This window comes from Pyxicephalus adspersus, chromosome 6 (assembly GCF_032062135.1).
Source record: "Pyxicephalus adspersus chromosome 6, UCB_Pads_2.0, whole genome shotgun sequence".
NCBI lineage: Eukaryota > Metazoa > Chordata > Amphibia > Anura > Pyxicephalidae > Pyxicephalus > Pyxicephalus adspersus.
The window spans coordinates 54,924,416-54,951,158 of record NC_092863.1 but is presented as its reverse complement, the minus strand read 5'-3'; the positions used below and the strand labels follow the sequence as shown (position 1 = coordinate 54,951,158).

The following is a 26,743-nucleotide window of genomic DNA, read 5'->3' as shown; positions in this document are numbered from 1 at the left end:
AACATCAATAAAGCTTGGCATTATTTGCATACCCATACAAGCCACATGGGAATCATGTTGATGAAAGACCTCCAGCTTATATCCCCTTTTCTACTACTTGGTTCCAGAAGCAAGACTTTTAGAATTTGGAGGAATACAAAGGCCTATTGGCTTATCCCTGGGGCAGACCAAGAATGACTGCCTCCTTCCTCCCCACACCAATCTGGTGTGTGATTTTGTCCCATTACCTTTAAAACTGTTAAAACTTTTGTTATTCAGTGAATATTTTTAATTTTTTTTTATAAACCATCACCATCAAATTCAGACTATGAATTAGAAAATCATGCCCCCATATTGGTGGTTAGTGGTGAAAAGTCCTTTTACATTGGATGTCGGTGTAATGCCCTCTTATAGTGGTCGTCAGTGTTTTGCTCCTTTAGGTCAGCAGTCGGTAAAGAAATGCTCCATTACATTGGTGATGAGACACAGGGTCCCTTTGCCTTGGTGGTCAATTAAACAGAACCCAGACATTGACACATATTGTTTGAAGAATATTAATGCGTCTGAAGATCCACATAGAAGATCTGAGCAGACACATATATCCGTTCAAGGCCTTTCTTACATATTGTCAAATTTATTGAAAAGTTCTTCACTGTATCACAGACAGGTTCAATATTTTCCAAGCATCTTCAAAGTAAAATGTCAAACCGTCTCATACTAGAAATATTTCTCTAACTAAATGTGACTATGGTCATTTTTTCCATCATTACAATAAACTTAATTTGAAAGTCATGAACTCATGACATGCATTGATTTCCACACAATTAAATGGCCAAATTGAATGAAAAATGATGATTCACCTTACGATGGCACTACAATAAATCTCAGAAGCCTGTAAATGCATATATGTTTTAGGCATAAAAAGTCATAATGTTGACTATAAGTGCTAATTAGCCTGTGCACAAATACATTCTCATTAAATAAATGCTTGGTTTCTACAGCCTTAGGTTGATATGTCTTTCTGTGACCCTTCTGCAGCAAAAGTCTATCAAAAATGCATTGTGGATTCACTGCTCTGCTAACGAAGTTTGATTCATTTTACAACCTCTATTCAGGGAGATATATAACCTTTATGTACTCCGAATATACACGATAAGTGCACCCGTCCCCTAAAATATATGGCTTTGTCTATGCACCTGCCATACACTATTAATGTCTTCCTTCTCCACAGCTGAATTATCATGTACAGTACAGTGCATCAATGAATAGACTGCCAGGCCTCCAAACTAAGCAATTTGTTACTAGAATATGCCTACCTCGCTCCTTCCATGCACAACAGACTACTCTTACCCAACAGAACAGAATGCAAAGGTGTAAAAATGTTTGGGTACACAATAGTTAGTCAAAACACTTAAATACTACTTCGATTTGTTTGTCATGAGGCTTTATGGTTAGAGGATATGCTGACAAAAATGTAAGTTCTTTGAAATATGTAAGACAAAGTTTTAGGGGCTAACTTTTTTGAGGGGCTGGCTCGGGACAAACCAATAGACCGTCTAGGAGTGCACTATAACCTCAATGCCTATTCACATAGGTTCCCAAAATTAGTTTACTATGCGAACTAAGCACTCTTCTGCAATTGATAAACCAAAAAATTCAATGAGATATGTTGAACATAATACAGTGCATTCAGATGAATGAGAATCAATTTTTCTCCTTCTTGGAGTCTTTCGGTGAACTCTGTGTTTGGGAGGGGGCTAAATAGCGCAGAAACATTGCCCATTGTCCATATAATTCAGCACCCCCTATACTAGATCTTTAAAACACCTAGTTTTTATCTGTGTCCGTTGGGGAGATTTTACTATCAGTTTTACCAGAATTGTAACAGAGGTGGGCTTTAAAGATAACTGAATGTTTATAGCACATTAGATTTAGACATTTATTAAATTCAGGGATAGCAATCAAAACTATTTATTTAATATTTCACTTCCTCCATTACATTTGAAAAAACCCAAGCCAAGACAACATAAAATTGTATTGTTTACATGTAGCTTGGCTGTGTCTGTGCTGTTATTGCAAACAAAGATAGAAAGCAAGGAAGACATCTGCTTCACATATCTGTTTAATTCAATATCTTCATTGCCAGCAGTCATATATGATCACTGATATGCTGTCATTTTAATGCCACTTTGTTCTGACATACAATATATGCACTCATTACACACTTCAACTACAATGTAGACAGCACTTGTCTACCGGTCAGGACGAAGAACAAAGAAGGTATCTTGCATCCTTATAGAAATGCTTTTTGCTTTCCATAATTGGATGTCTATAATTACATTGGAGGGGGGATGGGGCATGGCTTTGCTAAACGTATGCAGGGGCTTCAATCTTCTCTAGAATATGCCATCCATCAAAAATTCACAAAATCATTGTTTGGGTGGACTTTGCCATTAACTGTGATCATGACCTCTAAAAAGCCAATATTGGCATCTATGCAGTTCAGCTGACTAGTGGCTCCATACAAATGGTCATCTACAACACGTGAGAGATTTTTCAGACAGTCTTTTGTAAACACCACTGACAAACACAAAGGTACTTTTTAATACTGTAGTTTTAACATGTTACTGTAATTGATATACAAGGCATTTACTATATTTCTTTGGCTTGTTTTTTTAACACAGCCATTATTTTATTTATTTTTTTGGTACAAATTATTTTGAATATCCAGGAGCATAAAGACAAAAGTACTGTATATAAAGGTGAGCACTAAATTATATATAACATATCTTGTGTTCATTGTTTTAATTTTTCTCCAAGGAAAGATGTACACTGCCTATCATTCTGTTCCACTGGCCTAATGTTTTAGATCAAAAATTGTGTTTTTAATCGTAATGAGACCAGCCTGGGTTTAAAAAAAATCTCCCAAAGCTTTTATTTACTGATCACTTTTATTTAACGGTCACTGGATCCATAGTTGGCCATACACTAAACAATATTTTTAACAGATTCAAGTGATGGTCAATTTACTTTATATGTATAGTGCAGCCCCTGAGATCACCAAATTACCACACTTAAACTTCAGGAATGTGATGCTACAAAATGCTGTCAAGGATGATTACAGACATGCTGCAGGTGAAGTATGCAAACATTCCACAAGAGATAGTCAGAGACTGTAGCCATGCTAAAGGGGACAGAGACTGGGGACTTCGACTTCAACTACTGACTGGGGACATGTTGCATGAAACTACTAAAGATAACTGCTATTACAGCCCTTTACAAATCAATGTCTCCATATCTGTGCTCCATACAGCCCCCTAAAAATGACTTTGCTACATTTGATTTTTCTCAAAGTAAGATCCATGAAACATGTTCCAAGGAAAGAACATAAAATAGGCAAAACAGTGAGAGCAGCACAGAGGATCTTAAGAAGAAGCTGATTAAAAACATTTTTTTACCTTCACTGAAATATTTTTCACTTCATAAAACACATAATTAAACCTGAACTAAACCTAAAAATTAAAACAATCCTGAGGTTATTTTGTTGCAAAAAGAACAAGCTATGCCTCTTCTGCAGTAAAACAAACCTACCTGTCTGTTTGAAGTCTTCCCTATATAATGCATGTGCAGCTCAATGAATAACTCCAGGTTTACCTGGTTCCTAGAAATCAAATAACTCATCCGCAAAGGAACAAGGTGAGTTAGTTAAATAATTGTTAAAAGGTGGGTGAGCTTATTTTTTGTAGGAGATAAATAGATTGTCCTTCTGAATTAAAGAACCTGTCTGGTTGCATTGTTTTTTAATTTTTAGGTTTAGTTCTGCTTTAATCCTGCAGGGACCTCAAAAACACACAGAAAATGTCAACCTTCCACAAACCAGGCACTATGGTATTCAACATTAATGTAAATTAAAAACATCAAATCCAAAGGAAATCTGTTAAAAATGAGTGCATTCGCAATGAATATTTCATCAATATATGAAGAATTCCCAATGTGCTGGAAGCTGGGAGGACAGTCACAATGTACAGTACATTCTGAGCCAATGATCACTGGGGGAGAGGAGGAAATTATTTATTTTTCCCTATGATACCTTGCATCAGTAGGCAATGTTCTATACCATCACTATCATACAATGATTTGTTACAGTGTTGCATACCTGTGCAGACAGGTAAACTAGAAAACCTCATGTAGTTTTTCCAGGTATTGAACAATGATATCCTCATTTGAATGAAACTTTATACAATTTTATCCTAAAGATATACAGTATGTATCCTAAAGTTTGTCCACAACTGAAAGAAATAACATAACTGATTCCTTCTACTGAAGCCCCTACTACTCTAGAAGAACAATGCAGAACAATAAATGCTCTTACTGTTATCTAGTAATGGTGTTTCAACTATACATTCACCTCATTCGTACAATGAGGCCACATTCTGCAGGACATCAAATCATTCATTTAAATTCTAAATATTGAGCTTAGCTTTGTATGTCCCTACTTTAGTTTACCCCCACCAGTGTCATTTTGAAATGAGGGAGTAAAACACCCAATACCATTTACTGTATTCACTATTTTCTGTTGCTTACTGTGCTAGGACTCCATGTAAAGCTGGGCTCTTCAACGTCAGCTTTGCCTTTAGTTAATATGAACCTATTTTTTTACCATTAACTGTAAAGTTAAAAGGTTACCTAACCTCCCCAGCAGCATGAACCTTTTCTTGCATCCACACTCTCAAACTGCCTGACCAGACCATGTATGGTTAAATACCCAACATTTGTGGGTATGGATGACTATGTAGCCCATTCCCTCTCATCCATGGGTCAGTGATACCTACCCCCTGGGAATCCCACCACTGTCACACCGGTCCAAAAAGGAGTCTATATTACTGCAGAGGCTCTAACAATTCAGATTCAACCTTTACCAGGGCATAGTGAGAACGTTGTGAGATAGGAAAAAGGTACATGATAATGGGGAGGATAAAGTTCAGGAACCCTTTTCCTTTGCCCTGCATGGATCACTTTAAGCTCTCATATTTCAAACTTTTTGTAACCTTTTGCTAACACAAATTCATTCCTAAAGGAGACAACAGTATAAAAAAAAAGCCTACAGAGCTAAATCAATCAGAATTTATGTTTTGCGGCTATCCACTTTACCAATAATTAGAAAGAACTCAAGCTTAATTCCCATTTATTTAACATAACATTTGTCATTTGAGTTAATATTAATGGACATCAGTGTATGAGATCATTAGCATATAGTTTGCATCTCATTATCACAAAGGTCTGTTTATATTAACACCACATAATGTTATTTTAACACATTTCTGCATAATTTTATGGAAGCTGCATAACACATTGGCATAAAGATGAGGTTAATAGACAATGGCAACTACTAAGCAAGACTCATTGTTCGCTATTTGGAGAAAAAAACAGATTAATAGACATGACAGTCATGTTACATAGTAACACTGTTTGGTCAGTCAAGGTTCTCTTGCTGTGGAAATATAGAGGCCTGTATGCACACCATGTGAACAACATGGGTCTTGGTATTTAACACATTTCACAGTATTCATATGCAAAAAGAAAAATGACAACCGATGAGGCCTTGGAGCTCTGCCAAAACAAGCAATGCTTAAGGGTAAAATGGCTTTGATGCAGACTTTTCCTTTTATGTGATAAATTCCTAATAACTGTCTATTATTCAGATGCCCACCATATATCAACAGCAGAAACAAATAATAACTGCTGAAAAGAAGCCTATATCTATTTCCAATGTTTCCAATGTAATGCTCACACAGTATAATTTCAACATTTTAGTTGATGTCAAGTTTGACAAACAACTATATTATTGAGATGCCCAGCATGCTGGAAATCGTATGTGTCTGATTCAATTTTCATTCATAGTAAATGTCCACTCTCAATGGCAGTATGTAAAGGCTAGTAATATACTGGGAGTGTTTTCATACCTTTAAAATTGTAAATGAAAAATGGGTAAATTTACCGTGTTTCCCCGAAAAAAAGACACTGTCTTATATTTTTTTTGGCTCCCAAAAACACACTAGGTCTTATTTTCAGGGGATGTCTTATTTTTCCATGAAGAAGACTACAGTACACATTTATTGTTGAAAGTCACTCATGATCACTCATGTTCCATTGATTGTCCCCTTCTGATCACTCTATGCCATTGATTAAAAATTAGAGATAAGGAGAGTTGTCACCATTTGCCTTTAAATTCCAGCGGTCATTTTCTAGAGCAGGTTAGAAAATGGAAGGCTTTGGATGCTACAGGCAACATAGGACTAAAACATGAGGACCAGTGCACAAAAAACTTTTAAGGAAGTGTCAAATATTGGAGTCTAAGGCAATGCATATCTGTCAGATAATCGCTTCGGGGCTTCAGTGATCCATCCTAGCGGATCTATAACGACTGTAGTACAAGTGAATGGGAGAGTGCGGCTTGCTCATTCTCTCTCATCCCCTCTCCATAGAGAAGATACGTTTCAGTCATTTGTCGTTGGAAAGAATTGTGAGAGTTGGAAAGTCCAACGACACAAAAAGTCAAATGTGTGTACGCAGCCTAAGGGTAAGTTTGGTTATGGTTAAAATAAAAAAAAAACTTACCTTATCGGAAGACGCGATCCCGAGTTCTGGCTTCTGACAGGCGAAGTGCATGTAGTATCACTCCGCCTGTGACAGGAGCCGGAACTACAAGGAAAGCATCGGCTTGTGCGGCTCCGGAGTGTGCACTCCCGCTGCCTTCACAGGGAAAGAACTCCATAAGTACTATTTTTTTTTTTTCTTTTTCTCCTAGGTCTTATTTTCGGGGTAGGTCTTATATTAGGGCAGGTTGAGACAATAGTGATAGGTCTTACTTTCGGGGAAACACGGTACTATACCAAAATGCAACATTTTTGTGAGATTTGTTTCCGCATTCCCGTATCGAAGACACAAATACTGTAAACCAGTCTTTGTGTTGCAAATGTTGCAATATTTTTGCATCTTAGAACATTTGCCCAATATTTACCTGTAAGATTCATATGAGCAAAACTACATGTCTACTAAATATAACTAAGATAAGAGGTAGGATATGGTTGTAGAAGTGATCTGGCAACTACGCTGACAGTTGTTCTCATTGCCACCCCTCATTCAGTGAGCTAAGCCTCCGACGCAAACAAGAATGTACCAAGCAGGGAGACTTTTGTAGCCAAAATTCCATGAACCTAAGATGACTGTAGTACATTTTACATTAGGTAATACTAAGATGCCCACATATTGATTGTTGGGCAATATACAGCTATTTAACTTGGCAGTCAATACAAACACAGGGTTTCAGGATATTTCCCCATTATTGTCTATAAGGCAGGGTCATCTGTACTTAGCTTTGTTTTATCACAAAAGATTAGCAAAGTATTATATGGAAGCTTTCACCCTGCCAGGCCTGCACTGGCACAGTATAACTATTCATGCTGGTGAAGATTATTGTACAACCAAGGGGAAAGATGTTATGTTGTGCAAACATCTTTATCCATATATGTTTACTGTCAATGTGCTGTTCTTAGCAATGAGCATCAGACTATTGTTTAAATCTCTCTAAGCAAACATGCTGAGGGGCAACCAACCCTCCCCCCATTATTCATCCGCAAGGCAATTTCTATGGATATATACTGCAGACCCAGACGAGGTCAAGGAGGTTTCACATGATCCATCATGTGCTGACATCTTACTCCCACCAGGCTCATGCCTATATTGTGACGTCAAATCAGATACAGAATTAAAGAAAAAATAAAAGAAGCAATTTCTGCCTTTAAAGAAACTAATTGAAAAAAATGAAAAAAAAAACTGTGCTGTGCAATGACATTCTCTTCTTATTACCATCTTACAATTATATGCAATATTAGCATCATGTCAGTCAAAGATATGGCATGACTTCAGAAAAATAAAAACAGCTAGTAGAAAAAGGTTGCCACAGAAAAATGACTAAACCATGCACAAAACAGATACCAACAGATAATATATATATAATTTAGCGTATGCTGATTTTGAAGGTGGTTTCAAGGTGTCCTCTTCAATTTCACCTAGAAAAGAGGATAAAGGGTCAGACACTCCACCCCTCTTCCAGGCCAAACCAATTGAGGGTGGCAAGAAAGCACCCGCCAAATACAAATAAAAGAGAGTGTGCATTTCAGATTAGGTGGAAAAAGAGTCCTGGGACAGGTGGCTCAGGCAGAAAGGCTGCTTGAGGCCTGTAAGAAGGAAAGCTGTGGGAAGTCTGTGAGTTTAGAAAGCCAAGGTAGTATTGCTTCTCCCCCAGCTCCCGGTCTGCTGGACCAATACCTCTGAGGATAGTGTCAGAGACAGAGCCACAAAGCTGAAATTTATGTTAGTCTCCAATGTACTTTGATGACACTCATCACCTGTATGGGAAACCTGGATGTTTACTTTCTGTTCATGTTTTGGAGTGAATCAAATTGCAATTCAATCCTAATTGAAGTCAGGAATACAGGCAGGAAGTGCGTTTAATGATAATCCATCACAGTATATAGTGCAATGCTTATATACTAGTTTTTCAGTTTGCAATACAAACATTTGGAAACATTATTTATTAACTGGAGTTTTACACGTTTGATAAATCACCAAGTTCTCTTACAGTTTATGTACTGTAAACTGTGTCACTTTGGATAGAGTTTGAAAAGGTTGGAACTTCCTAAATTTAGTTACCTGTTTGTGTATCAATATTGAAATTTTTTTCTTTGCCACTCCGCTTGATTTAAAATGCCTTTGGAAATGCTTAAAACTTGTACAAAACTGTATGGGCATTTATTTGCGTTTAAAAATAAGAGTTTAGCCTTAAGAAAGAATTTGTGTGCCATGAATGTTAAAAAGAAGAGTCTCAACAACGTAATCACTTTTTGTTGACATGGGAACCACAATTTTTGTTTTACAGATTACACTGACTATTTCAACTAGAACTTCTGATAAGTTTTTATTGTTTGTGTTTCAGAGATTTCCAAATTTTCTTGGTGACACTATCACTAGAGATGAGTGTTACCAGGGAAATAGCAACATAGCGACAAAGAGAACAATACAACTTGACAGACAACCCACAGCTCTGCTAAACATGTGTGATTTTGTTACTATTTCTGTCCTGGTGTCAGGGAAATTCTATCACTTCCTGTCCTTGTGACACCCTGTCACTGGGAAAGATGAAGATGGTAAGGTTAAATTTCTCAAAAGGGACACAAACAGCAATGAAAAACTGTGGTAAAAAGTGGCTTAAATTCTTCCTTAATCTGTGTAAACCCCAAAACAAATGTTTTGGCTGGAGTTGAGCTGTAATTTGCCAACAAAAGCTAAGAAAATGGCAATAAAAAAGTAGAACTGATAACATCCATCTGTTATCATTCTTATGTATCCTTTTGCGTTTTATAGTCTTGATCTTTATGTATTCTAAATGTCAGTATTTTCCTGGAAAATAAAATGAAAATACATACAGAACTATTTAAAAAAAAAGACAGCCATTGGATATCATCTCGGTTGACCATGGTTTTGACTGCCACCCAGAGAACAAAACAGATGTGGGAAGATTATGTGCTTGTATTTCTCATTAGGGACAGAAAGCGGAAGGGTCATTTGTATATTACAATAGACAAACAACCTGCTAAATAAACCTTGACTCGTTCCCCACAATGCTCATCTCATTGAGCGAGTCAGATGTTCTGCTGATTAAAAATTGATCCATTTCAAAATCTAATCAACAGGATAGTATTCTTTCATATGTTATCAAGTCAGCTGCTGACATCAGAAACTAAAACCTGTTATTAACCTATGAACTTCAGTGACCTGCGCCAGACTGGTCTCTTCCAATTGTAAATTATTCAGTAGCCCAAGAACAATGTTTTAAGCTGAATGAATTTACACACTGGCTGCAGTCTGTGTAGGTTAAAGCCAATAATATTGGCCCATTGGACCCGAGGGAGTGAGGTTCACAACAAGTCTGTGTGCCATGACTGTGAATACATTAGCGGCATCTGCAAAATCCTGCCGTTCCAACATCTATCCTGACTACTAAATGTTGAGAGACAGCAGGAATTATACAAAGGAATCAGAACAATGACATGCACACATTCTGTCAGTGAAAACAGGGACAATGAACAGTTGTGGAAAATATATTGAGATACTTTGGCAAACACATGCCTTCCTAAATAAGGGAGCGGGCAGGTCCACACTTAAATATCTTCAGCCTCTGTTTATTTTTTTTAAAAAAAAGCTTCATATGCAAAAAAAAAAAGATTGGCCATGTTCTAATATTAGGTATTAATCTGAGCTGGGTAATTAGGTATTGATTGAATCCTTTATAAATCATATGCCAATCAATTCACTTGTGTGCTTCAATATTCTCTTGATCAGTCTTGATCAGGGTCAAGTTTAGCTTTATTCTAAAATATATTTGTGGGTAAATCTCTCTTCTTTTTCTGCTTGGTCCTTTTTATTATTTTTGATAAACTATAAAACAGTGGACTTTGTTGCATATAGCCATCCCTGGGCGTTTTAACCACATCTTTAAAGCTACATGGATCTGGTCTGTAAAAAGATATATTAGAAAAGAAATACTGTTAGACTGTTAATATATCTCCTCCCAATATTTCTTCGGTAGTAACACTGCGGACTTCCTTTAATTATATACCATATATTTGCCTTCCACTCTACATCCTCCTTGTACCCTATCCCTTTCCCCCATCTTCCTTTTTCTTCTCTTTGCCTTCTTTCCATTTGGCCTAGAAATTTCATGTTTAGACAATTGTATCGCTAGATATGTTTACTGCTGTTTATAAAGTAAGCTTTTTGAATGAATGTCTATGATTTATTGCTACCTCTTAATCAGAATGATAATAATGTGTTATTCTACTTTCTACAAATATCTGTGATACACTACTTTTTACAAGAGTCATATATATGTTTTCTATTCCTGGTTATTGTTAAATTATTAGTTTGTATTTCTTTGCTACCTTCTTATATTTGTTAAAACTTTTAGTTTATTATTTGAAAAAACTCAATAAAAATTACAATTAAAAAAAAAAAATATATATATATATATATATATATATATATTTATAAAAGCTAAAAGTGAAGTTAAAAGAAGTTGGCACCGCCATTGGACAAGTTGTAATTAATATATTTCCAGTAGCTTGTTGTACTTTATGGAGTCTGCTCACCTTACATTGTTAGGCCTGTAATATGGAAATATTCTCTATTCGTAGCAAGCCAGTGTTTGTAATGGGGCAGTCAACCATAACAAGCATGTCAAATGACATTATTGTGTAATGTGGTAGCTTTGCCTTCTAACATTACAGAGCCAAACAGTAGAGTTAGAGTTATTGTAGTGGAGTTGTGGGTCAGACTGTAGGTACTCTAGTACATTTATTGCATCATGGGGGCTCCTCTTCTTGAATTGGTAAAATCCCTGTCAAATTTATTTTTTGTGCCCCACTGGGGAGATTTTCGTTTTCTTCCTGTCAAAGAGACAATCTAAGATATAAGAGAAGAGCTCTCCAAATAATGGAGCTTTTGTCATTTAGATAGCTGTCACCAGTGCAGCTGTTCCCTCTGGAACATTCTCCTTCACATCCTATTTCTTTGATAACCAAAACCTTTTCCCATAACTTTTTTGTCTTGGTGACAGTGGTCAATCAACTGGGAACACAGTTTTGTCTTTACACTACCTTCAGTGGTTTACCAAGTGTTGCAGGGAAGAGTAGAATACCCTGACTAAATTCCTTAATTTAAGTAGTTGAACTTCAGTTTACCAAATATTAAATAACAAAAAATTCTTTATATAATTTCTTCATTTCAGTGGTTGTTTTTTATTCCACTAAGTTTAGGATTTAGGTAGTTGAACTTCAGTCCCCTAAATACTACATGGAAAATTACAAACGGCCTGACACAATCCATTCCTATCAGGGTTTGTACTTCAGTTCAGCAAACATTTATAGAAAAGCACAAAGTGATCATGACACAATTCTGTAAGTTGAGTGGTTGGAGTGGTTGGACCTCAGTCTACCAAATGTTAAACAAAAGTAAGAGGATGTTCCTGCTGCCTGGAAGCTGTAGAATGTTATAAAGAGACCCCTCTATATGAATACACTAAAAGGTCTAAGTCACAAAAACTTGTTAAAAAGAGAATAATTGTTTGCAACAATTAATTCAAACCAACTGAGACATTAATAATAATAAAAACGAACCAATTCCTGAAAGGTTTATTTTTTCAGGGCTCAAAACTAAAACTGAAAAATAAAAGCACTGCTTCTTTTATTCCATTAAAATGCAGCTATAACTTTTACTCTGTTCATTACAGTGAATAACTAGGCATACATTACGCCAAATGATGTATCTTCTATCTGAATTGCCAAATTTAATACAAGCTACTGTCAATGCGCATTTGCAGAAATGAGATGCATAAACAGCCATTATATGATTTTTCTCAATATTCCTTCAGCAGACAGATTTGTTTCATACAGCTAAAAAAAAATTATAAAAAAGCCAAACAGATTTGAAGAACACAAATATCACAGTTATGAGAAGCTGAAGATGGTAGAGTCGTCGAACAATCAGACATTTTTTAAGATGAAGAGCATTAAACTATTCCCTGTAGAGATCACTAATCTAACATCCAAATCCTTTATAACCAGCCAATCCCTATAGAGCAATTAAATTCTTCTCCCTTTAAAGCACTTGGTTTTCCGTCTGGGGACCAAACCGGAAGAAAGAAAAAAAAATCAAAATTCATTTGATAAATTAAACAGGGACGGGAGAGAATCAGGCTTTGTTCTAGGTTTTATTTTAATTACGGAATGCACAATGGCTGCATAATGTTTAATAAGAGCTATGAAAATTCCTAACAGTATTACAGCACAACACAAAAGAAATAACCTGGTTACCATGAAAAATTGCATATTTAATTAAGAACAGAGCCTCAGAATCTACCTAGAGAATTTGAAAGTGTGCTAGCCTAAGGGGCTCAATTACACGCTTAGAGGAGTGCTAACGGAGTGACTGCTTGCAGTCATTACCCCTGCGTTACCATTAAGTGACATGCCCACATGACATCGGGATTCATTCTTGAAAGGGCCTGGCAACCCCAGCAGCCACTTGAGTAGTTAAAAAGAACTCACTACCATCCTGCTGCTACAAATCAGTTCCCACATTGCTAAAACTAATAATTAAAGAATATTGCTAATTAGCTGTTTTTATCTGAAGAGGAGTAGCTGGAGATTTTCCAAGTCCTACTTCAATACATCCTTGGTTCTATGCTACGTGACTACATCCTAGATTAAAAACCCTCCCTTGAGTTTCTCATCTTTATTAGAAAACAGCCATGTCTTTTGTATATAAAGATATATTTACACTTCTTAAGGTGAAACTCAACTGAAGGTGTGGACTGGAATCAACCCACAAATAGTGGTCGGATGAAGAGTCAGATTTGGCTGTGTGATCCAACTGATCATCAATGCTTTTTTGCAATCTTTAGACTCGAGAAGGCATGGGTGAGATTCTGTTTTTAGAGACAGGAAGTGTCTAAGATACTCAGTGCAGGATTCATCCATGTAGGATCAATAGCATGAAGTGTCACTGAGGTCAATGGCAGTCGCTATTTGATCAGTATGCAGCGCACGTCACAGTAACACAATTAATCCTTCTCAGTAAACAATGTCAATGCTGCACCATGATTTTGTTACACAATAATGCTACTTACTTCCATTGTCTCGTTTTTTACTACATACTTGCATTAAGCTCTTTGCTAACAGCTAAAAAGTATGTTTTATTGCATTTTATTAAAAACTTAGAAACTGTAAAGTATTTTTGTGGCTTTTACGTTTGTACACAAGTGGACAGAAACATGGAGATGAAAGATGAGTCCCAGAAAACTGAGGCCCTCCCCCTGTTTGTACCACCTTTATTACCCAATTCCCTCTAGGAGAGATACCCCTTTAGCTGGAAGGGGAATTCCCTATGGTACTTAGGAGTACAGATCACCTCATCATATGCCCTATTATACAGAGAATTTCTCTCCAGTGATTTGGGAACTTAGAACCCCACTCCAGAATTGGAAATCTCATCTACTTTCCCTGTTAGGACACATAGTGTCTTATAAAATGATGCTCCTCCCAAAGCTTCTTAAACTATTTGAAACCCTCCCGGCTACGGTACCCACACCCATTTTAAAAAAAGCTCCAAATGATTTTTTACATTTAATTTGGGGCTAGAAAAGGCACAGATTGGCCCAACAGGTGGTTTGTACTCCTAGAGAGGCTGGTGGGCTGGGGGCCCCGGACTTATGTAAATATTATCTGACGGCACGCTTGCAGTATATGATATCCTGGTCTTCCCTACACTCTAATAGTGTCTGGAGGAGAATCAAGGAACTCTGGATTGTCCCAACCCACACTAATGTTATCTTGTGGAGCTCCTCTCTTCCCTTATCGTCCTATCACTTGCTTTCACCTATGATCTTATGATCTCTGCTAGACAGATCTGGAGCTTCGGTGATGACCTTGATCATCCTGACGCCTCAAATCCCGGATAGCCTTTCTCGGGGGATGTCAGGGCCCTGGAAAGAGAGAGCATTGTTTCACCTCCGGAGTATATTACATCCGGTTGATCACAGAATATTGTCCTTCTCGGAACTCAAGGAAAAGTATGAGTTGCCTCATATTTCATTTTATGCAAACCTCCAAATACACCATTATGAGTCTTTGCTTTGACTTCCACTGTCCACAAATGTAAGTTTGTTCTTCTCTCTCTGACCCCCAATGTAATAGGCAAAGAGACCCCAGAGACTTAATGGGTACAAGTTAAAGGAACTGACACATTATAGCTATGTTTTTAACACTAGTTTTTACTGATTCTAAAAAGTGAACATCCAGGCTTAAAAAAAGAACACACAAGGGAAAATGGTAAACCAAAACTAAGTTTTAGAATAAACATGTCTGACTTTGTGGACTTTTTAGTAACTTTACAACGTAAATTGATTCCAGACATGTCACAATATACAATAATGCATTTTTGTATAAAGGTTTTTCCTCCCCATCTAGTAATCAGACTGCAGCACATAATCTGTGTAGCAAGTCACAATGTTGGACATTTGTTAACAAAGAAACAAACTCCAAGAACAGCACAGGCACCAGAATTTACATGAGTGTGTCATCTCTGAGCCTACATTTCATTCTACACAAAGTAGAAGCTGACTCTGCAATATGCCTGAAAATAAATGGCACCAAGAAATATGCATAGGAAGACATTGTCAGGGGGAATATTGTGATCTCTGTGAGAGGTAATATTACCTGTAAGTGATACACTGACAATGCATACTTAACATTACAAAATATATCTGATTCTACTTTACAGATGATATTCCAATGTACATGATAAAAGGGGACTATCTGTTTACAAAGCCAAATGTAATGGCATTTCTCTTAAAATATCAGAAAGAGATCAAGCATTGGAGGAGTTTGTAACATTCGCATACAGTGTAGATAGACAATGTCTTTAGTGCACAGTACATGTACAAGTGAACAGACTATCATTTCAGGTAATGATGTATCATTATGACAAATCCACAAATTCAGACTTCTGCAGAGAAGCTCTAGCTAGTTGAACTGATGGCTTATTTACTGCTGTCATCTACATAAAAAGAAATTTTGACATACCGCTAAATGATAACACATTTAGATAAGTCAAGCTGTCATATCATTTAATAGATGTTAGAGCGGTTACATTGCAAATATGTAAAATGTATTCAATTCAGAGCATTGCAAGGTTATATTTTAATCACACTGCAGAGATTTCAGTGGTCCTAATACAAAGCGCTATCTGCCAAAGTAAACTCAGAGAAAATGGCCGTCATTCAACTGAAAGCTGTATAAATTAATGCAGATTTCAATGTTTGAAACATACCTTCCTATAATATTTGAAACTTTACTAAAAGAACTATGACAGTCAAATGGCAAGGTATTTGTTTAATAGGCTTCTGTATTGACTCTCACTCCTCTATACTGACTTTAATTTTAATTGACACCTATATTCTATAACTGAAGAAAAGTAAAATCAATTGGAAACCATTGGTGTACTCTGATTTATTAAAGCTCCCAAGGCTGAACAAAATACACTTTCATCAGTGAAGCTGGGTGATCAAGAAAACATGGAATGGATTTCAATGTTTTCGATCCTGGACCAGATCCAATCCAGGTTTGGTGGATCACCCAGTTTCACTGGTAAAAGTGTATCCTCTCCAGCCTTGGAGAACTTTAATAAAACATGCCCTTTAATAGAAGTTTACAAACATTGGGCCTGATTTTTTAAGCTCTCCAAGACTGGAGAACATAGACTATCATGGGAGAACCTGGGTGATCCAACAATCATGGAATGGATCTGGTCCAGGATTATTATTATTATGATTAAACAGCATTGATATAGCACCAACATATTACGCAGCACTGTACATTAAATAGACATACAGATACAGACAGTAACACTGGAGCAGGAGGAGAGGACCCTGCACAGAAGAGCTAACAATCTAGAAGGTGGGGGAAGTAGCACACAGTAGGATTAAAAACATTTGCTAAAAAATAGCAAAATAGTTTTACAAAATCCATTTCAGGGTTGCTGGATCACCCAGGGTTTTGTGTGCCATATGAATCATGCTCCCTTTTCCTGTGGTTTACAGTGTCATTCTACCCACCTCTAATCAACCTCACCTCTTCTCCACCCTTCTAGTGAACAGGCAGTGGAAAGGTTCTTAGGCCTCATTACCACTATGTGTGACGCAGTGCAATGTTTGAAGTCACCACTAATGTGTTGCACTGTAGTGTGTTTTATCAATATGGTATTCTGCGATATACAGCATAATAATTAGGGTCAGACTCAAAACAGACAGCCAGGCAGGTGGCTGTGTGTTGTCATGCATTGCAGTATAACACACGGCAAGGCACTTTCTTTTAATGGCAAAGAGGTCTTACTATAAATCAGTGCAGCCTCCCTAACACTGTTAACTGAGATTGCAATACCTTCTAGCGAGAATAAAACTGTTTTTTTTACTTAAAATAAGTTCCGATTGCACTGTCTGCACTGAATTGCAGGGAACCATGCCTAAATTACTTCTGCAAATGTGGTATTTCAATAAGCATATATATATTTATATATATATATATATATATATATATATATATATATATATATATATTTATTTATATATATATATATATATTATAAAACTCTTGGAGGCTCTTAGGGCAGAGTGCTGCAGCATGGCAGTACAGCAGAGATATGTGCTCACCTCTCAGGTTACTTTACCCATGTTCTAGATGAAACAAGTTTACTTTAAGGTTACCCAATGCATTCTTTACTCTTTTGATGTTGTTTCAGTATAATCTGCTGAAGCAGTAGTAAGCAGTATAAGCATACACTGTAAATTACAGTCTATTGGGTTCATGTCTCTGATACAGAAAATGTAAAATGCTTTAAAAAAATACCTTACCTCATCTTGATAGTTATAGTCATTTTATTGCGCACTTAGTATGCCCAGTGAAGCATGAGAATTAAAAGCTTAGTGTATTGTTATTGTGCAATAAACATGGTAATCCAGATTCTTCAGGAAATAAGATGCATCATGTTTTATTCCATCTTTGCTGGTATCACTTGGTGAATGATCATTCATTCATTATTACCAGTGAGATAAAAAATGCACGCATAACAAATTAGAAGAGAGCTAGTGAGCCTTTATTTACATTTCAGCTTTTCAGTTAAAAAGCAAAGGTTGCAGACAGTTGTGTATTAAATGTGCTCAATCTGAGTTAGATATTCTTAGGAGTTGTCTGATCTGACTTTAAAAATGGCCACCTACCGCTCTTAAAGTGGACCTAAACACAAAATGTGAAGAATTGCTATGGTATAGGGAACATTTAGGTATGTTAATTCTGCCAAAGCTGGACCTATTATTGTTGACATACTCCTGGCCTCTATGGTACGTAACTATGCCTAGACACTTCAGGTTCATAGTTGTGTGTGTAGTGTATCTCTTGTATAATATGTAATGCACCACAGCCAATGTTTGTTAGTCTTGGGAGATTTGAAGATGTCACCACTATTGTGCGGACAGTTCTTCTTGTTGAAGGCTAAACCCTGCCAAGATGGGCAACTCTACACAGAGTCAGTTTAAAAGGCATGGTGAGTCTATATTGGGCAAAATGTCAGATGTATCTCTAAAAAGCATCAGGGTTCTCCCCAGGCCCTTTTAGCTGGGTGTACCGCCCGGCACTTTTTAGCACCCACCTGGCTGTTTTTGAGTGGTTACTAAAGAGTTTGGTCACAATACAGGGGCTGCCACGCACCTACAATTTCTTCCCACCCGGCTTAAAAAAATTTCTGGGTTGAGCACTAAGCATGCAAATGCAAAATGTTTTTTTTTTTTTCATTATAAAAACACAACATGCTAAAAAAAATATAGCACAATGGTTTAATAGCAGAATGCTATGATAAAACATGGGGATAATAGTGGTGTTCTATTAAAAAAAAAACAAGAACAAATTAGTAATTCTTGTAATTTGATCCTCTAAACAATTGTTTGACAATATGTAGGCAAAAAAATATGTCAATATATGGGTTGCAAATAGGCAATCCTATACAATACAAAAGCAAAAAACACTCAAATGGTGCAACAGGAGGGTAGCATAATTCCAAACTATACAAGAAGAAAAACCAAGGGGAAGTTGTGAGAAATGTTGTGTAGAAAGCAAATGGAAAAATAGCAACAATATGTGGACAACAAAATGGCAATTGTGACAAATGTATATACCATACAATATATATATATATAAAAAAAAAAATATATATATATATATATATATATATATATATACTGTATGGTTGTGAAAGACCTGGGGCAACCTGGGATACAATATATATATACATGTACCTATTAAATACTGTATACCAGAAAGCACCACTGAATAAAACTCTTTCATTACATATGCTTTTCTGGACAGAAAGAAAATCATAACTTTGTCCAAACCCACAGTAAAGAAGGACAAAAGCTGTTAAGACAATACACAATTTAGGAAGGCCTGTGTCATGTACAAGTGAGAGAGAGAGTGATGGCAAAGTCTCTCCCATCAAATTCCCATTAACATCCACTTCTCCCATATATTCATTATTCTTCTATACATGAGAGTACCTCAATAAATCAGAATCTGCCCTGCACCTCATCACCCCCTCCACTGCCACATCAAAGTTCTCTCCTCTTAACATCAGGAGCCCCATATTTTGAAGACAAGAAACAGGAAGCACCACACAACAAACTGAACCCAACATTTGCACAATCAGCTCCCCAATATTGTATCCCTTAGATTACACCACCCCCTCCCAGGTCAGGATACGTTTTGTGTACATACATTACAAACATTAATTTCTAAACGTTTTTCATTATTGTAAAATTTTACTGATTGTATCTGCAGACACAGAAAAATACTAATATGATGCAAAGATTGCCTCATACATACCCATGTTAAAAGTTGTTACTAATAAAAAAACAAGTGACCTATGGTGGTTTGATAGACAATGGACAGCCCCTAAATGGAAGCAGAGTAAATGGCAATTTTACCTGCTAACACCACGATAAAAGGGTTCAGACTCAAGCAATCCAGTCTGCCCTCTTCTGAAAATGGAGGTGACGTTGGTGGGACGCGGGGCACAGTTTAATTTCTATCATTTTAAACCCATCAAATGTAAAATGTCACCTGTGTTTTTTATCGGTGTGTTTTTATCGGTTGGTATCAGGCCAATTTAACAAAGCAGTACATAGAAAAATGATGATGTGCCTAAACTCAACAAATGCAGGAAAATCTGGCTACACAGAGCTAGGAATGGTAAAAAAATATTCCTATCCAGAATACTAGGTCAACAATCTGCATTTTCAGAGTTTGATTTTAACTGTCAGATGATAAAGAGATAATTTACATCTAATCTAGTGTCAGTGGTAGACTTTATATCTATTTTCTTTTCCATTCATAGAAAATATTGGGTTGGTCAGTGGATGCTTAAAGCATCTCCTACCCTCGTCTAAATAGCCAAAAGAACAGGTTAGAGCAGGGGTGTCAAACGCAAATCCACAGGGGGCCAAAATTAAAAACTTAGACAAAGTCGGAGGCCAACCTTGAAATTTACTGAAAAAATTATGGAAGTTTTTCCTTCCCATTAGATATAAAACCTTTTCATATGGAAACCAAGAGGTTTTGCTTCACATTCAATCAGGAACAAGCCTATAATAGAGAAAGAGGCATAGGATTTTTTTTTTAATTTAAATATAATTTAAATATTTAATTGTAGCCTTCTGAGTTAAAATTCAATGGTAACCTTTTTGCACAGGCTAACAATATTAATACCAATTTTCTTCTCTGAAAATCCAACCATTCAAGTCCATTCCTTGCAGTAGCAAGGAAATGTACAGCTAAGGGGGAGTGCTGGAAATGCTGGATGCGGGGCTAAATCTTATGAGTGGACCGCCGCTGGAACTCCCTCTTCATTGAAATAGCACCACTACTATAAGTCCCAGAATAACTTGCGTCTATAAAACAGTCCAATGCAGGGCCACAGATAGGTAGAGAGCCCGCTGATCTATAGACGCGAGTGATGCCGGGAATTGTAGTAACGGCGGTATTGCAATGCAGCGGCGGCCCAGCTGCAATTCATATTTAGGATTCCTTTGGGGGCCAAAAAAAAGGATGTTGGGTGCCAGATGTGGTCCTCGAGCCAGAATTTGACACCCCTGGGTTAGAGGGAGAAACTTTCATGACATTTACCGACCTACATCTAGAGAACATAGACAGCTTCTGATCAGGAAGGCTGGACAAACAATCTTTATAATTTTCTTCACAAAGTCAGTTATGATTTTGTTTAATTTATTGTACTTTAGCTGGATTATAGGGGCCATGCATATGAGTGTGTGGATTTGTAGAAAAAAAGGGTAAAAGTCTTACAGTTCATACATTTACCCAATCAGCTGCACCCTAAGCAGAACCTATAACTAACCAACATGCTGCACAGAATAACTCTTGTTTTATGTGTGGAAGCAGTGGCTTCTCTGCAAAGGTTGCACCCTCCTCAAAGTTAAAGTTAGAGCTTTCCAATGAACAGGTGCATTGATTTGTTGATTCAGCTCAACACAAGGCATGTCAGAACTCTATAGAGAGCATACTGGCAGGGGACAGGATTCACTACTAAAGCTGTGGCTGCTTTCTAAAAAAAAAGTAACTGCTTTCAAGGGGGAATTACTAATTCCTTTTGAAGTTAGGTAAAGAGTTATCCACTTTGATCAGGTAGGTGGACAACTCCATTCACCTCATTGCAGATGTAGCACTTTAAAGCCACTGCCAAGCAGCTGCTTCTGAGTAAGCCCTGTGACTTAAACATAGTTTTTATTGCTGTACGTGCCCACATCGGAGTAAAGAAAGTTCTCTACAATGTTCACAGAAACCCCTCGCACCTTCTCTGCTTTGGTCTGGTGTTGGGTTTTCATGCATGTTATAAGCAAAAAAGACCTGTTTGATTCAATTTTTTATCATGTTAAGCTATGTCTGTTTAAACCTAATTGGATCCTATTTACACATGAATTTCAAGTACACTTAGACAAGGCTTTTCATAATGAAAATGCTAAAACACACACAAAATGCTTTTTTTTTTTAAATTTATATGCATTTAAATTACACATTTCTTTCATGACCCTTTAAGGTCATACAAACACCTTTACTGAACTTACATTGCATACATTTTCAAAACAAAGGGTGGATCTCAGTTTTGGAGAAATCTAAAATGCAAAAAAAAATTAGAGGCTGAGTTGAATCTGTGAATGGAAACCAACTGAATCCCTTTAATTCCCTGTGTGACCATCAAGGGGCCAATGTATAGGACAGTAATGTGTGATTTATATTAGCTCATATTTTCTCCATCTCCATCTCCATTCCAGGTTTAAATCTCAGCACAGACACTCTTTGCATAGAGTTTGTAGGTTCTCTCTGTGGTTTTGCTCCCACGTCTCAAAAACATACTGGTAAACTAACTGCCACACATCCCAAAAAAAAGATTGGTCACTATGAAAAGAGCATATGACTCTGAGATCAGTTAGTGACTCTGTATAATAATATGGATATGGACTCATCTACACTCTACAGGCAAACATGTACTAAATATTATTATCATTATTAAACAGGATTTATATAGCGCCAACATATTACACAGTACTGTATATTAAATAGGGGTAGCAAATGACAGACAATTATAGACAGTGACACAGGAGAAGAAGAGAACTAATCTAAAAAAACCTGCTAGAATAATCTAGATTATGTTTAAATATTTGTAGGCTGCTACCACAGAAAATTGTTACTACCAGTTACTGCCTTCAGTCTGGTTTGCAGAAATGTATTTCTCAACTAAATGTTTTTTAATCATAAGTGAAACAAGAAGTCATTGACCTTTATAGTGGCTGAACTGGTCCAGTAGCTACGGGGATTGCACTGAATCAAAGCATCCAATGATTTCTTGCTTTAGGCCTAGTACAGTTATATAGACACTGGTACCTAGCTTTTATATAAAGAACCATTCATAGGAATACTTATAGAGATCCATTGCAAGATACCATTTTCAAAGCAACTGCAATGTAAACAAGGCAGTAGGCAGTGCAATATGTATACCCTTAGTGCAAACGGTGAAGGTGAAGTTCAAAATGCAGGAAGCAAGAGCAGCCAATCAGACAGCTGTGTAATTAAACAACTTGACTGCTAAACACACATTCTAATTGGCTGTACCCCATACAAGGTAAAATGTAAACCGAAAATGTTGTGCCAGATTTTCTGTGGGTCAGGGGCAAACAATTATTATTTGAAGAATTGTTCAGCTTAATTCGGGGACCAAATGGCACAAATACCAAAAATGTCATTAACATTAAGAAATAAAACAATGGCTGGGCACACTTGCTGAGATTGTTTATAAAAGGTATACCAAATGCCTACCTTTTCCTATCTCCCAGAAGCCTTTTTAAAAACAACCAAAGCTAAGACCTAAAAAACGATCAGCATTGAAAAGTGGTGATTTGTGCTTTTTAGGGCTTAGTAAAAATGCAATCCTGTTCTAATAAACAGCAAAACACTGGCACGTCAGCCATCAGCAGAATGCTCTCCATTTGTACTCATGAACCTCAGCAGTTTTATATTGGGATATTAAAAAAAAAGTCATTTTCCTAAAAGCCTCAATGTATTATTGCTGAATATGGAGAGCTCTTTGCTCAATAAGAGGAACTTATGTGTGTTTTGTCCCCTTCCAAAGCATTTGTATGTTCTGATTTCCTGGAGGGATAAGCTTGTTTAATATCCATGTAAATGAGCAGCTACACAGCAGTTTGAGATTAAACAATGCAAGTCATTTTTTGCTCTAGTATATGTGCAGAGCCACCGTATAACGGTGAGGGGTGATTGTATACCATATGCATTAGGCAAATATACACCAAGGCTTTGCCATCAGGTCAGCTCTTTTTATACATTAGAACAAAAGGCTTATTGGTAATTTCACAGACCAATAGCACTACAGCTGCACACAGAATTAGGTGACCCAAAGAGGACTGAAAGGGGTCATTTTAATCTAATAAAACGTATAGCTCCAGCAAGCTAAAAACAGAGGCAGCCAATCACAGAACTAAAAGCCTGCAGACTAAAGGTTAGACCACTGAATATTAGTTGCTTAATGAAAATGTTGTTAACTGACATTCAGGGATGAATGAATCCAAATACCAGGGCAAGTTGAAATCCTCCAGACCTGAATAACAATAGGAGGATCGCAGCCAGCCCTGAGCACATTTGAACCTGCTCCTGCTTTCTCACATATCTGTTTGCCATGCTCTTGTCATTCCTCATGTTACAGAACATCAATCATAAATAAAGAGTTGCTGCCCTGAGAATGCCCAGGTCTGATTTACAAACATTAGCAGGGAATACAGTTACCGTTTCCCATCAGCACCAAAGCAAGTGTAAGTAGACAATTAAAAACAAGAACCTCCTCTGCAAGAATTACATTCCGCCTATACATTATATGTCTGCTCTCAGAAATATGCTCGGAAATCAGACCTATTCAATCTAGTTCAATGTGATATAATGTAACATTTTATTATATTATTTATATATATTACTCAAAAATGTGTTTATATAAATATGTTTTATGTATATATGAATGTAAATATGAATACTTTAAATGCTTATATGTGAAGGCTACACCAAAGAAAGACTACAAAGGATACATAGATAGAATAATTTAGATTAAAAAAAATATAATATAATGTATATATATATATATATATGTGTGTGTGTGTATGTATGTTTAATACATATTTACATAAATCTTGGTACAAATATACTTTACATTGATGTAGATACCCAGACAGCTAACTTTCAAGAATAAATACTGAAGTCAGTTCTGTGCATGCATATAAATTTAAGTTCAATAGAATTACAGAAGAGAACTTAAACAAAGATAAGGATTGCATATCTGTTGATGTATATTAGGAGTATTGGGTCGAAGCTAATTTCTTTATTAGCATTATCTATACAGTCACCAATAAAAAAACTAATTGTGCCCTATGTGTTTCTTTCTATATGAAGTGAATATATATATATATATATATATATAAATAATATTCCTATGTTGTTAAAAATTTTGAATTTTTGAATTTGAACACATTTTGTACAGACACTGAAAAAATGGTATAAAATGCAGAAAAGATAGGGATAAAAATGGAAATCACAGTACTCCTGCAGATGTGGCTCTATGCCAAGCATCAATCATCACACACACACACACAGAACATACATCAATACAAAAACTGTTCAGTCTTCATGGATAAAAAAAACTTGACTGGTCTAGCAGCACATGGCAATAGGTAAGTGATGCTGTGGCAGTAAAAGCATTACAAGCATACACCTTTGATATGAAAGCAAGTCTGACTTCAGCACCATCAAATGAGGAGAGCAGCACTGAGATTACAGAGTAGCATTTCAGAGGCTACCTGTCCATACACACACCATTATCTCTGCAACTGGTCACAAAGGTTAAAAAATAAAAAGTGGCATTAAAGAATAAAACATTTCTGCGATGATTTCAATGGCTATGAAGGACTGCGTTTCTGAGATGATGTGTTAGGTAACTTTCAGACATCTCATTCAATGTAATATATATTCCTATAGCAGTGAATGACTGACCTGTGATTAAAATACAAGCCAATCGAACTATTACAGATCATTGTCTTATGACATTGGGCTTTTCTATGAAGCAGACATCTAAGATTTCATTGCAGTTTCAAGTTCAAGCATCACTCAAGTACAGCACGATGACAAGTAATACAGGAATGCCTGTCATGAGTTTTTAGGGTTAGTGCTGCCAACTATGAATTGCATGAATTATTCTTCACAAAGCGAGTACCACAATTGTACCAGGCACCTTTTATTATAAAACACATAAAAAGTAGAAGTCATGTAGAAGTGCCATTTAGTATCATCTTTGAATAATCCTGAAATAAATGATTCCTTCCTGTCCCCACTGATCTCAGCTGTCAGAAGTGTCCCCCCTGTCTCTTCAGGATTGTGGCAAAACCACAAAGATCAACTAGCTTTTTTATTTAAAAAAAAGCGTCTGCAGCTCCAGACACAGATGTAGTTCACTAGAGCATCTGTCAGTGGTGTACCAGGCGGGAAAAGATAAAGAGCCCTCCAGTCAGGACATGTCAAAGACCCCATGTATTGAACCATCAATTCTTTGCCAAAGGGTCTGTGAAACTCCTTTGCTTCCCAGTAGCTGCTATGTGGCTGGCCAGCTCATCCAGACATACACAGCTCTATGGATACACACTGTGCTCTACAGCTTCTGCTGAATCAATGACTGAACTGAACAAAGGCAGAGTGAGGATCAATTCCTAATACGTTATCAATCCACCAGCCTCCCTCCTCCCACTCCACCACCGCCCCTGCAACCAGGGCCCCCGCTCCCTGCACCCCACAACCCCAAAGGCAGCACCCCTTGCACCCACCTGCAGCCGCCGCAGATCAAACCTCTTCCAATATTGGAACATTGATCCCACATTAGTAGCCATCTTGGGGGATATTGAAGCGATATTGTCTGTGTTGGGATTTTTTTTTCCCAGCCTCACACAGGCTGGTCTCAATCTCCGGGCTGGACCAGTCTCTCCTCTCTCCCCCTCTTCACTTAATCCCGTTTCGCTGATTCAAAGCCACCCAGCCAGAAGAGTGCATTGTTTGTAATCCCCAAAGTGCAGCAGCCTTTTCCTCAAGTCTCCGGGTCACCCCGGGACTGATTTGCAAGAACTTGATTTTTTTTCCGCAAAACTTATCAATAGTGACGTCACATGCAGATCAATACAGCCTGGGAGAGAGGGAGGGAATGTGCAATTCAATTAACATGTGTGGTTTGAGATGCTGTGGGATAATAAATCCTCTCCTCCCTCCCTAGCTGTCTGCTGGTATAGGCTGCATATACTGAGGGCAGGGCAGTCTGTGCAGGGGGTGTGCACAGTCCCTTGCTGGCTTGTGGTATAGCTGCATATACTGAGGGGCAGCCTGTCAAGGGGGTGTGCACTGTGCCTGCCTGTCTGCTGGTATAGACTGCATATACTTAGAGGGACAGCTTGTGCAGGCTGTGTACACTGTCCCTGGATCTCTGATAG

General features: G+C 37.2%; 1 protein-coding gene across 6 annotated transcripts in view; it reads right to left on the bottom strand.

Annotated features, from left to right (window-relative positions):
• CUX2 (cut like homeobox 2) overlaps positions 1-26,427 on the bottom strand; it is a 202,307-nt gene extending 175,880 nt beyond the window's left edge. For 5 of the 6 annotated variants that reach the window (XM_072415858.1, XM_072415862.1, XM_072415860.1 and 2 more), the window contains exon 1: positions 26,090-26,426. In XM_072415858.1, coding sequence (XP_072271959.1) covers positions 26,090-26,152 — 63 coding nt within the window. In that variant the 5' untranslated portion in view covers positions 26,153-26,426. Of the gene's footprint in view, positions 1-26,089 lie in introns of all 6 variants that reach the window. The other variant, XM_072415859.1, reaches the window with a different exon arrangement.
• Between the last annotated feature and the right edge of the window lie 316 nt (positions 26,428-26,743).